The sequence below is a fragment of the Balaenoptera borealis genome (genome assembly GCF_965194805.1).
Source record: "Balaenoptera borealis genome assembly, chromosome: 19".
NCBI classification, from domain to species: domain Eukaryota; kingdom Metazoa; phylum Chordata; class Mammalia; order Artiodactyla; family Balaenopteridae; genus Balaenoptera; species Balaenoptera borealis.
The window spans coordinates 913,448-927,030 of NC_138878.1; the positions used below are offsets into that span (position 1 = coordinate 913,448).

Here is a 13,583-nt window from a genome sequence, read left to right on the forward strand (position 1 = left end):
TCAGTGACAATGCAACTGAAAAATTTTTAAATATTTATCTATTTATTTATTTATTTGGCTGCGCTGGGTCTTAGTTGTGGCATGCGGAGTCTTAGTTGCAGCATGCGTGCGGGATCCAGTTCCCCGACCAGGGATCGAACCCTGGTCCCCTGCGTTGGGAGCATGGAGTCTTACCCACTGGACCACCAGGGAAGTTCCTGCAATTGCTAATTTAACACAAAGAACTGACGACGATGTGCTGTTTGTGGCGGTCAAGGTGCAGCGGACCCCAGGCTGGACCCAGCTTCTGCTAATGCTCTGTGAGAATCTGGTGCTTGTCCTTTGGTCCACCTCCCTGCCTGGCCGAAAGCCCCTGAGGCTGGCTTCAGACTGTCTGTTTGATGCTCAATGCTCCACCTAGCCCGCTGGTGGCATGTTAACATATCTGAAATCTAGAGGCATCTTAGGATTATAACGGGGAGAGTGTTCTCTTTTCTTAGTGGCACTTAAAATGATGGTGCATCTTAAAATCTGTGGTGCCTCAGCGTCCATGAAGTAGGGGAGCTGGTATGAATAAACACTGATGTATGAAGTCTGGAACACTTGCTTTTAGATCCACGTTCTTCTGTGACACGGGTTCAGGACCCTTTGCTCTTCTCCCAGGACAGGAGGGGTCCACACCTGATCACATTCTGAAAGCCAGGGGATGGGAGATGCCAGACATTTGTGTTCCAAGTAATCCTTCACCACACCCCTCATTTCCACAAGGACAGAGGCCCAGGAGGTCAAGGGACTGGTGGGGGCCACACGGCTAGTTGGTGACCCAGCTGACAGATCCCGGAGCAGTGCCCCTGGGGGTGGCCACCAGGATGGGGCAGGGGTGCCCCCCCCCAGAGCCTTGCATTGTGTTCCCACCAGCTTCCTCTGCCTAGCTCGCCCCAGTGGGCAGGGCTCAGTCAAGAAGAAGGATATTTTTTGGCACATCGCTGTATTTTTGTACTTGGGAATTGGGGACCTTGGACCTTCGCATGCAGATTTATGCCAAATGAGATGCAAATCAGGGCTGTACTGTTCTTGAAGTTCTGGCCCCTCTGTCTCCTAAGACCGTGACCTTGGGACCCCAGCTTGTCTCTAAGAAATAGTCTGTGTCTGTTGGAGGAAGAAGGAAGGGAAAAGGCACCGATTTTGCTAAAATGTACCAACCGGGCAAATGCACCAGATATGCCGCAAAGCACTTTAAGGAAAGAGGCAAAGTGGGTGCGGGTAGGGAGGTAGGGCGAGGGTTGCAGGCAGGGAGAAGCGAGGCGCACAGAGGCCAGGGCAGCGGCTTGGGCGTTCCTGCAGGGTGACATTAAACGAATGGGACGCAGATAAATGCCGAGCACACGCAAACGCCCCAGGCCAGAAGCTGTGAGCCGGGATCCTGCGCCCCCGCACTCCGCTCAGTAACTCGGTCAGCGTGGGGCAGAGGCCACCAGGGCGCGCGGTGCGGGGCGCGGCGAGAGGGCGCCCCCTGCCGGCCGAGCGTGGAGGCGGCCCCAGCCCGGCCCGGCCCACGCGGCAGGCGGCAGGCGGCGGGCGGCGGGCGGCAGGCGGCAGGCGGCAGGCGGCGGGCGGGGGGGCGCGGCGGCTGGAGGAGGGACGCCTGCCGCTCGCCTCCCGCCGGGACGCCAGACGCCGCGGCTGTAAAACTGCGAGGCGGGCGCCCGCCGACTGCTCCGAGGTGGGTGTGCGCGGCGGCGCGCTCAGCTCCAGGCCCCCACTCGCCCGCCCAGGGCGCGGCCTGCGGAGGCGGCGGCGGCGGGGGTGGGCGCGGGCGAGGGCCCCGCCGAGCGCGCCACTCGAGCTCCCTGCACGGCACCCTCACGGCTCTCCCCACGGCAGCCCGCGCTCCCGGCCCACAGCACCCACACTGCCACCCCCGCGGCACCCGCGACCCCCCCACCACGACATCCCGCGCTCCCGCACTCTCCGCGCTCCGCGGCACCCTGCGCTGCCCTCACGGGCTGCCTCTCTCTCCACAGCAGCCGCTCTCCCACCCCGGCACCCCGCGCACCCGCACTCGCCCCGCTCACACCCGCCCGCGCAGCCTCCACACTCGCACCCGCGCTCCCGGCCGCCGGCTGCGCCCTAGAGCCTCCGGTCCCCAAGGCTGGCCCGCGCCCTCGGCCGACTTCCCAGGACGCGCCCCGGGGACCGCGGCCGCCCGAGTGACTGGGACGGCGGGGGCGGCCCTCGGCGTTGGGCGGCGGCGGGCGGAGCCACTCTCCCGCGCCGGCCCCGCACGGAGCCTGGCGCCCCGGGGCGGAGCTGAGCGCGATGGGCGCCGAGCAGGAGGCAGGTGGCGCAGCGGCGGCGGCGGCGACGAGGGGCAGGAGGCGGAGGCGGGGCGCGCGGGGCGGGGGCCGCGGGGCCCCGTGAGACGCTCGGGCGAGCGCGCGGCAGCCGTAGCCGGCGCCCGCGAGCCAAAGGCGCGGCGGCTGGACCGGGCGCGGGCCGCGGAGGCCGGAGACCGCCCGGGGCGGCGTGCGCGCTTTGTTCCCGCGCGGGCGGCCGGCGGGCGGAGTGAGCGGCCCGGAGCCCGACTGGGCATGGCCCGGGCAGCCGCCCCGCGCGCCCGGGCCCCGTCTCGCGCCTGAGCGCGGCCGGCGCGAGAAGACAGCGCGCGGATTGCCCCCAAGTTACGGAGGCAGGGACCGAGTTCGAAGGAAAAGCCACTTCAGGAGCCGGGTCGCGAGAGTGCAATCGCCTCCCGTCCGCCGGACCCCCGGACCGTAAGTGTCCCGTCTGTCCGCGCGCTGCCGCGCTGTCACCCGACCCCGCCCGCGGCTGCTGTCCTAGGGCCTCCCTGCAGCCATGCACAGTGCGTGGGCCTCCCGAGGCACCCCCTCCCCACTTTGCAAAGTTGGAGCCCACAGCGGGGTGGGGCCAGCCCACTCAGCGCCCGCCCACTGACCACCCCCAAGGTGAGCGGGAGCTTGACCTGCTGGGGGTGTGGTCAGACCTAAGGTGGGACCTGCGTGCGGAAGGTGGGGAGTCCTGCGGGTTCCCCTGCGGTGCCCGCGCTTCCTGACAAAGAGGCCTCGGGCCATGTGACAGGGGACTGTTTGGGGGGCAGAGAGGGTGACCCTAGGACAGATGGAGGTGCCTGTGGCCAGGCTGGGGAGGAGGGCCAGAGCTCCCTCTAGCCCCTCCCCCTCTTGTTTTGGTTCCTGGACATGCCTCCCAGCGCAGGAGCCGTTAAACATTTTGAGGGGTGAAGTCCTGGGGGGGTGGGCCCTGCCCCCACTCCCCGTGGGTGGGGAGAAGGTCTTAAACAACAGCCGCTGGATCCTGACAGCTCCGGGGCCTCGGGCGCAGCCCCGTGGCAGCGATTCTGCTCACACGCTTTGGGAACCGTCCATCTGCATGTTGGGCAGGCTGGGAGCCAGGCTGTGGGAACGGCGGGGAGGGAGGTGTGAGCCGACGTGGAGGGACAGATGGCTGGAAATTCAGCCCTAGACGGGCTTACGTGGAGCAGGAGGCGGCGGGGCTGGTGGCAAGCCACGCTCTGAGCCACCGGGCTCTGAACACACAGCCCCAGGCTGTTCCTCCTTCCGGCCCCTGGGAGCTGCGTGTGTGCTCAGACCCCTGTAGGAGTGGAGACCCCTGCCACTCCCCCCGCCCAAAATCCCCAAAATAACTGTATTCCCCACCGTTTGGGCTGAGGCTGGCCGACCTCTGGCCTGTTCCAGAGACCAGGGAGAAACATATTTCCTTTGAGAATAGAGATCCTGTGCTCCTGTGGGGGGTGATCTGAGCAACCATCAGGCCCTGACTTTGACTGGCGGCCAGGACACCAAATCATTATGTCTAACTGGGCGTGTGTTTCCTCCCCTGGACCCAGAAACAGGAGGTTCCCAGGGCGGCCGCCCTCAGAGGACAGGGGCTGGCCGGGGACAGAGGGAGGGCAGCTATTCTGTGTCCCTCGTCGCTCTCCCAAGTTGCCGCAAGGTTTGAGAAACTTCTTGAGGTTGGGCCCCTGGGGGGGTTAGCTCTTGCCTGCCCTGGGTGCCAGGCAACCCCCGGCATCTTTTCAGGGGCAGGGACAGGGCGCACTCAGAGAGGCTGGCACTGGGACGGGCACTGGGGTCTCGCTGTGTCACCCCACCTCCCACCTTCTGTCCTCTGCATGGGGGGGGGGGGTCCCAGGGAGGCAGGGGGTTCTGTTCTCTGTTCTGTGCGGCTGACAGCCTGGTCCCTAAAGAGCCCGGCTGCGCTGCGTGGGGCTCTGTTGCCGGGCCACCCTCATACGATGCGAGGGAAGAGGAGGGTAGGGGCGCTGAGCACAGGAACAGATGTGGCGCCTGGGGCTCCCGAGAGCTAGGCGGACTCTGGGTGGGAGGGGATATCACATTAGGACCAATTTTCTGTCGGAATCCGGCGCTCTCTGGAGTTGCCTTGATCTGTGTGTGATGGGGGGAAGGGACGTGGTACCCGGTTGCTCGCAAGCCCACCCAGGGTCCCCAGGCTGGCGAGCTGGACGATGTGGGGCAGACATCTTCCTCCAGGACCCTCTGGGGCTGCTCCGGGCCACCCACCAGCCCTTCCTCTGTCACCAGGTGATCCGCATAATGAGTTACCACCTGCAGGAAATCTCTCTGATTTGGGTCCACATATTTTCATTTCTGCATAACTGGAAGAAATTAATTTTCCTTCGTACGTAAGGATCTGGAGACGCCGGCAGGCTGGGTCACTAATCCACAAGATCCAAGCCCACGAGGCTGCTGTAGGGGGGTGGCTTTGCGCGCTGGTCGCCGGGCAGCAGTGCAGGGTGGTGTTGGGGGAGGCATCTCCCTGCCACCTGGAAGTGCCCTGGCGCTCTCGGCACCCTCCCCCTTCCAGCCACTTGTCTGCCTCCTCCAGGACCTGCAGGGTGGTGGTTGAATTCAGTTCTTCTGAATTCCCTTGCCAGTCAGTGTGTGCATGTGTGTGCACACATGTGTGCTCAGAATCCAGAACGTGGGCGAGGTGAAGAGCTAGCACACAGTAGGTGCTTAATGAGTGGTGCTCTGGGGGCGGGAACTGGCGTTTCCGTGGGGCAGCTCTGTCCTGCCCATGGCCCAGCTCTCACCGCGTGTGGTCTGTCCTGCCGCCAGCACGAGTCAGCCTGGGGACCAGGCACGCGTTGCCCAGCCAGGTTCAGCGCTCACACTCACCGCCTGAGTCTGCAGGACAGCCTGTGGGGCGGTGGGACTTCGCCCGTTTCACAGACGCCCGGGGAGGTGTGGGCTGTCGATTCCATGAGGGGAGCCCGGGTGCCCCACCCCCACCCAGACAGCAGCTGCCTTGGCCTCCCTGTGTCTGTGGCCCTCGTCCCCGGCCCGCCTGTCAGGGTTCCTCCCACACCTGGGGGTGCTGGTGGTGACTGCTGGGTGCTAAGGAGGGGTTAACGCCCCAGATGTCGGAACCCTCACCTGGACACGGTCTCAGGCTCGTGGGGCACAGTTGTAACTGACACCCAGGGCACCACCTGGGGCTGGGGGCCACCTGGGATCAGGGCCGGGGACGGTGAGCACCTCTGCCCTGTCTGGGTCACAGAGGCCCAAGGCCAGCCCCCTCCCCCGTGCCACCACCCTGGGCAGGGGAGGGGTAGGAGGTGGGGGGCGTGGTCATTGTCACTCAAGGCCCTCTAGAAGCCACTGGACATTGTCTGTTAGAACACTGGCATTGCTGTTGGGCAGCTGGTGTCACCTCCCAGACCCGGGTGGGGGGGCCTGAACTCTGTAATTTGTAAATGCGGGAATGTGGCCACTGTTGCATTTACTGGACCAGACTGGCTCTGGAAGGTGCTCGTCACCCATCGCTGCATTGCTGGACAGGTGGTCATCCAGGCAGGGGGTAGAGTGATCATGACGCAGCACCAACAGCAGCTCACACCCTGATGGCAGGCTGTTTCCTCTCATTTGACCTCAGGACAACCCTGAAGGTGGGCACCCTTGCTGTCACATTCTCCAGATGGGGACACTGAGGCCGGGAGAGGTCCACCAGAGGGTGGACAGGCACCTTGAGCTTTCCGCCAAGTTCCGACTCCGGAGGGCCAGTGTGGGGCCTGCAGGCATGCTTCCTTAGAGCCCCCGACAGATTCCCATGTCCCCCCACCTGGAGCCTCTGCGTCCGAGGGAGGGGCAGGAGGAGGCTGGTAGCTCGTGATTGGTGGGTGTCTGTCTGGGGTGTGGCCTTTGAGGGCCCAGGCTCACGGGGAGCGGGGAGCTCAGAGGGGTTGGTTGGTGGAGGCTCCTTTTTTGCACGAGGTCACAGCTCCTAGAGGCGTGGGTCTCCGGGTCCAGGCCAGGCTGGGCGGGCACCACGCTGTTTATCCTGAGGGTCAGGCTCCAAGACTGTTGGACACACCTCCAAATCCTTTCTGGGCATCATGCCCCCAGACTTCTGGGCAAAAAAGGAGCAGGCGTGCTTCTGCTGCCACGGTTCTGAGGCCGGAACCCTGTTCCATGGGGGCCCAGATGAGGCAGTGCGGAGGGCAGGGCCCCTAAGCCAAGCACACAAATGCCAGCAAGGGCTTGGCATCTGTAAACAGACTCCTGGGCAGGATGTCACCCTCGTAACCTCCGTGGAAAGAGCCAGGCAGAGGCCTGGCGCTAGGGATGGAAACTCAGGATAAGGAAAGCGAGGAATAGTGGGTTCCCGGTTCCCGCGTCTGAGTTCACGGCGTACCCGGGGCACTTGGTGCATGGCTGAGTGGAGCCTCCGATGAACGCACCGTGTGCAGCAGTTTCCTGCAGCAACAAAACAGGAGTCAGGACTTCTGCTCTTTGTAATCCGGGGACTGCACCGGCAGCCAAATGTCGGTGGGAAGGAAAGCAAAGATGCTTTTGGCTGCAATGAGGAAACCTTCTCTTGGGGCCAGGGCGCCCGCAGCCCCGCCCGGCGGATCACCCACACGCTCTCGGCTTCCGGTGTCCTGCTCACCGTCCACACCCGCTTCCAGCCTCCCGGAGCCTGGGTGCTTGGACCTCCCACTGCCGCTGAGGCCAGAGCGTCGTGGATGTGGCAGGAGGAGGTTTGGGAGGACGTCCGGCGCTGGGCGCCTTCTGTTTACTTGGGCAGAGAAAAGTCCACCGCGGGGGCAGGGCAGGAGCCGCAGCTGCCGGGGCAGGTCTGGAGGGCTCCTTGTGTACCTGACCGCCCTGGGCCACGTGTGGGACCCACAAGGAGGTACTCACCCTGTGGTCCCGACCCGGGAGCACCCGAGAAAGCCAGGGTGAAGCCACGGCAGGAAAGGAAAGCCTTCCGGCTGCTGTGGCCCCTCTTACAGGCAGGCGGGGGACGTGTTGAGAGGCTGGAGAGGTGGGGGTCTTTAGGACCAGAGGAGGCCACAGCCCCCCCCCCAGCTTGGGGAGCCTCTGTCTTGTTCACCCAGGCTGTGTGGAGGGGGGGAGGCACCACCCTGGCCTCTCTGAGCCCCACTGCTGAGATGGGAATCCTGATTCCCCTCCTGGTGGCTGTGTGACCGGCAGCACATCACTCACCCTCTCTGAGTCTATTTCAATGCAAAATACAGTCGCACTGGCTCCTCTCTCTTTGGGTTGTAATGAGGGGTGAAAGGTCGGGTGTATCTGGCTGATTGGTGGCTCTAGACGTGGCTGTCACAGCCCCTCTCTGGGGGACACTCAGTGCCAGTGCCGTCACAGCTCTGCAGTCACGCCCTGTTTCTCTGATTCCCAGCTTGCGCCTGTGTCCTCCTGCCCGAACCGGGGTGATCCAGAGAGACAGGCTGCGTCCTCCAGCATAGCCCAGGCCCCCACGCCTGCTGACCCTCCTCCCCACGCTGGGGACGCAGCTAGCTCAGAGCCAGGGACCAGGGCTGCGTGCCCTGCACCCCCATGCTCCGCTCCCCTCCCAGCTCACAGAGGGAAACTGGGGCTGGCATCATGACATCCAGTAGCATCATCACATCCCACCTCGGTGGCAGAGGTGGGATTCCAACTCAGGAGCCCAGGTCATCTGAGTCCAGAGCCTCTGTGTTTCCGCCACACCTGGTTCCCCCAACAGCTGGTGCAACTTCTCCCTGGGCCTTGGGCTTCCCGAGCCCACCCAGCCCAGCCTGGACTCGTGAGCGCAGTAAACACAGGGGCCCTTTCCTCCGACCTCCCTGCCCCTGAGAAGTCAGAGTGGGGCACCGGCCACCCCTGCCCCGGGCAGAGCACAGACGGCAGCATTCCGTGTCTGAGCTGGCTGTGCACAGGGCGGAGGGAAGGGCAGGTGTTTGTGTGCTGACACTTGCACACCAGGCTGTGCTGGCAGCACGGACGTGGACGGCGGGGGTGGCCATGCTCCTGGCAGAGAGGTCCTTCTGCTGACGTAGAGAACATCTGGGCAGGAGAGTACAGGGCACGCGGTCCTATCCACTCCCTTGACGAGCAGCCGTGCTCGCCCCACCAGGTGCCTGTCTACAGGCAGGGGACAGGACGACACCGCCTTGCTGTGACCCCATCTGCCACACACCTTGGAGTACGCACTGGACAGCACTACAGGCGTCGCTTTTACCTGGGAAAGATCCCCGCTTGTGAAGGCTCAGGGTCGGGGGTCTGGCTGAGACCCTCTCCACGTGGCCCGCCAACCGTTGATCTTGTCCACTCACGTGCTCTTTGCCCAGATGACTCCCCGGGGTCCGATCGTGTGTGGACGGAGAGTCCCTGAGCCCTGAGATGGCCTCTCTACGTGCCGGTGTCTCTTTGGACTATTCGGAGCCCTCACGGAAGTTTGGAGTTTGCTCGGTTTGTGATCCGAGTAGCTGTTAGAGGGTGGGACATGCCATGTGCCCTCTGGGACCCCTGAGGCCGTGTCCCACAGGAGATGCTCTGAATGACGCTTCTCCCAGGACATGTCGGCCCCCACGGCCTGGTGAGCCCAGCCTGCGCCCAGCACCCACAAGCAGAGCAGACTGTGTCAGTTACGATTGTGGCCGCAATGAGAAAAGGGAAAAAGGAAAAGGAAACCCACATAATTTTACTGATGTATGTTATTTAACCCAATATATCCAAAATGTTGTCATTTCAACAGGCAATTGTTTTTTTTCAATTATTGAGATCTTTCTTAAAAAAGACTTTGAGAGATTTCCCTGGTGATGCAGTGGATAAAAATCCGCCTGCCAACGCAGGGGACACGGGTTCTATCCCTGGTCCGGGAAGATCCCACATGCCGCGGAGCAACTAAGCCTGTGCGCCACAACTACTGAGCCTGCGCTCTAGAGCCCGCGAGCCACGACTACTGAAGCCCATGTCTCACGACTACTGAAGCCCGCGCACCTAGAGCCTATGCTCCACAACAAGAGAGGCCACCACAATGAGAAGCCCACGCACCGCAACGAAGTGTAGCCCCCGCTCGCCACAAGTAGAGAAAGCCCGCGCGCAGCAACGAAGACCTGACACAGCCAAAGATAAATAAAATTTAAAAAAAAGAAAAAAGACTTTGAAATTCCACGTGTGTCTTACACTACTCTGAGTCTGAGTTCTGAGCAACCACGTTGGCTGGCTGGTGGCCGCCACGTCGGACAGAGCAGGGTGCGGGCACAGGGAATTCTCAAGTGGCCACAGCACTGAGGGCTGCTGTGATGGCGCTGGGGGTGCAGGTGTGTGGCATTGTGAGGCATGTGTTGGGGACGACCCTGCGGAGGTGACAGACCACACGGAGGCCAGGGGGCTGGGGCCAGGCGGGAGGACTGTGGGGCATGATGGACCCAGAGGGGACTCTGGTCTTTGTCCCTGGAGTCTCAGAGGCCCAGGAAAGCCCCCTGAGCTGAGCTGGGTGGGGTGGGGTGCTGGTTAGATTTGCATTTTGAGAAGATGGTCCTGGAGGACAGATGTGGGCAGACACAGGGCCTGGAGGACGCAGTATCCAGACACGGGCACCGAAGAGGGTGGAGCTCATCCAGGAGAACCGTGCCCCCCTCTGCGCATCGAGCCCAAGCCCCCAGCACGGGCTGGAGAGGCCCCTTCTGTCCCACAGTCAGCATGTGGGTAGAACGGTCTGAAGCCAGGGCACTTATGCCTGAAAAGGTGTGCTTCCCAGCTCACTGCCCTTCCGTCGACTTGGTGAGGAGGGGGCCGGGCTTCAGGGAGGTCCCTGGTGGAGGGGGAGCAGCTCCCTCCGGGGCCCACGGTGGACCTCACCCTGCCTCGGGAGCCCTGTGTGTGAGTGGGCACGTGGGGGGTGCACACGGGGCACGTAAGTGTGTGTGCAAGGCTGTGAAAACCAGGCAGAAGAAGGATGTGTGACCTCCCTCGACTGTCCTGAGGGCAGCAGCCCGGGGGGCACTCACAGGGGAGCTGTGCAGCCAGCCTAGACTGTCCCAGGACGCCTGTCACCACCATCTGCATGGACTGTCCCAGGACGCCTGTCACCACCATCTGCATGGACGCCTGTCACCACCATCTGCATGGACTGTCCCAGGACGCCTGTCACCACCATCTGCATGGACTGTCCCAGGACGCCTGTCACCACCATCTGCATGGACTGTCCCAGGACTCCTGTCGCTACACATAGACAAGGACTGTCCCAGGACTCCTGTCACCACCATTTTCAAGGACTGTCACAGGACGCCTGTCACCACCATCTACATGGACCACCCCAGAATGCCTGTCACTACACCTAGACAAGGACTGTCCCAGGATGCTTGTCACTACCATCTACAGGGACTGTCCCAGGACGCCTGTCACTTCACATGTGCCTGGCTTTGTTGTGGGAGAGCCTCGTTCAGGGTGTCAGGCGCCCAGTTGGAATCTCGGCCCACAGGCTCGCCCTTGGCTCCAACATGTTATGCGGTTTCTTGGAGCCTCGGTTTCCTCTCTGTTCGTGTGAAACCTTTTCAGAATCTCTGCAATCGTGATCGTTAAATCCCTGGTTAGGGACCAGCACAGTTCCTGGCCCGGGCGGAGGGGTGGAGGTGTCGGGGCTTGTACGGCCCTGGGGGCTTCGGGGTGGAGGGGAGGACAGGTCAGGGTGGTCACGCGGTCCTGGGCTTGACCTGTGCCAACGCCTCGCGTTCCGAAGGCTTTTATCTGATTCTCAAAGCGGCTGAGGTTCCTTCAGTTGCCACCCGAACCCCTTTCCGGCTGGTAATCCTCACGTCACAGGGGCCTTTAGTACAGTTAGGCCTCCTGGTTCATGAGGTTATTTAGGCAGACTGTCCTCAGGGTCCCTGCTGACTCCCGAAGGGCGTGCCTCCGGATGCGGGGCGTGTGTTGGAAGGTAGCGGGTCACTAGCCAGTGGGGCCCGGCCTCACCATCTTCCTTCCTGGGACCACCAGCCCCAGGGGAGCCTGGGTTGGGGTCAGCAAGGTAGCCACCCTCCTGCCCACTTGTAGGGCTGGGACCCCCAGGTCACCAAGAGCCTTGCGCCTGGGAAGAGGGCCATGACCCTCCCAGTTTGCGCTGCTGCGGGCCGGCCCTGGCCGCCAAGCGGGGAGGGCAGCGTGTCCCCATCACACGTGGACTCCCCATCCTGGGCTGTTAGCAACGCAGACGGGCCACGGGGGGAGGACAAGGTCGCGTCCTGCCTGCCTCCGTCTCCCCACTGGGTTTCTTTTTTATTGTAAAGTACACAGAACATAACATTTACCGCCGTAACCACTTTTAAGTGTGCGGTTCGGTGGCATTTAACACATTCACAATGTTGTACAACCATCACCACCATGAAATTCCAAACATTCTCATCACCCCAAAAAGAGGAGACCCATACCCACCAGTATTCACTCCCACCCCACCCACCGGTATTCACTCCCACCCCACCCCCGCCCCAGCCCCTGGCAACCACTGCTCGGCTTTCCGTCGCCGTGGACCTGCCCGTTCTGGGCGTTTCAGGTACACGACTGGCTCCTGCCCCTCAGCGAGGTTCGTCCGTGTTGTCACACGTGTCAGTGCTTCACTCCTTTTTAACAATGAGATTGGACTGCGCGGATCTGCACGTTTTGTGTGTGTCCATCGTCAGTTGAGGGACAGCTGGTCTGCCTCCACCTTCGGCGAGTGTGGCTAATCCGCTGTGAACCTTCGTGTGCACACTTTTGGGTGGGGGTGTGTTGTCAGCTCTCTTGGGCTCACTCCTGGGGCAGGAACCGCTGTGCCGAGTGGTCACTCGGTTTAACTCACTGTCCCCCAGGTTTCGAGGGACAAATTCACAAGAAGAGCCTCCCGCCCTGGTCGCCCGGCTTCCCAGAGTCGCCTAACCGGGTCGGCCCACTCCTTCCACAGGTGACACACCCTGGCCCGGGGCGGGGCGGGGTGGTGTTTACTGGCAGTCGGGGATGCCCTGCCAGGAGCCTGGAGGGTGGTTGGGCCGGCAGGGCTCGTCTGCCCGCAAGCTGTCCTTGTATTTGGTTCCGCAAACAGTTACCGCGTCTCCTTGGCACCTGCGTCCCGCGTCCGTGGCATGAGCAAGATTCTGCACCTGGTCTCCGGCTTCACCCTTGCCCTCCCCCCACTCACAGGGCAGGCGGTTTGGGGCCTCCACGTGGCAGCCGGAGAGGCCCCCGGAAAACTAGTCAGATGTGGCTCCTCCGGGGACAGAGCCAGATTGCCCAGATGGCTGCGGTGGCTTCAAGGCCACATAGCCCTGCCCTGCAAAACGTTCCCCTGACCCGCCTGCCTTGCTGTTTCCCCGGCACACCAGGGACTGGCGGGTCCCTCTGCCCACGTGCTCCCCCCACCCTCACACGCGGCTCCCAGTGCCCCCCTCCGTCCCGCCCAGCAGTCCTCTCTGCATGAGTGCCCACGGCCGCCCCTCCCCCTCCCCCTCCCCGCTGGGCCTCTTTGCACGGCACCACATCTCCCTCCTGGAAGGTCAGCTCTGTGAGGGCAGGACTTCCGTCTGTCTGTTCCCCGCTGCCCCAGAGCCCAGGCGGGAGCCTGACACACAGGAGGCCCAGGGGATCAGGAACGTGTGTCACCTGTGAGCGCCCCCATCTCACGGGCGGCGATGCCAGGGTCGCGGCTGTGGGGATGCCCTCGCCGGGTGCTGGGAGAGGGCTGTTTGAACAGCAGGGCCCGCCTGCCTGCAAGCTGTCGCTGTATTTGGTTCCACAAACAGTTATCTCATCTGCTCTCCAGCCCTGGAGTCGGGCCGTGAGTCCTGCCTGCGTGGGGGCCGCGGGGGGAGGCGGCCAGGGTCATGCCGTCCACCTCAACCTGACCCCGCTGGCTCCCAAACGGCGGCGTCTCGAGGGCTCACTCCAGGGGCAGCTGAGAGGCAGGAGAGGGCACGCCCCAGAAACAACTCGCTGGGACGGGCGAGCTCGCAGAGAAGTTATCCAGCTCCGCCTGCTGTGGCCAGAACACCCCTCACTCCGTGGCGTAGAACCACCAGGTGCCGGCTCTCGGATTCCTGGGTTGGGAGTTTGGATGGGGCCCGGCGGGGACACTGAGTCTCCACCTCGTGATGTCCTCAGATCCTCCCTCTGGCCACCCAGGACGGGGGACTCCTCGTGTATAAGGAGCCTGTGTGGCGTGGCCAGGAGCCCCCCTCCAGCAGGAAGAATTACGGAAGGTTTCAGGGTGGGGGGTCAGGACAGGCCCCTGGGGGTTGGGACCCTGCAGAACCTGGGCCTGGG

General features: G+C 63.1%; 1 protein-coding gene across 1 annotated transcript; it reads left to right on the top strand.

The window, feature by feature from the left end:
• Positions 1-529: 529 nt before the first annotated feature.
• LOC309617693 (uncharacterized protein) lies at positions 530-12,685 on the top strand (the record flags this gene model as incomplete). The annotated part of the gene is made up of 4 exons (XM_082370209.1): positions 530-534; positions 1,426-1,702; positions 2,004-2,753; positions 12,137-12,685. The coding sequence occupies 3 exons, from the start codon at positions 530-532 to the stop codon at positions 2,616-2,618; spliced, it is 897 nt and encodes a 298-aa protein (XP_082226335.1). The 3' UTR covers positions 2,619-2,753; positions 12,137-12,685.
• Between the last annotated feature and the right edge of the window lie 898 nt (positions 12,686-13,583).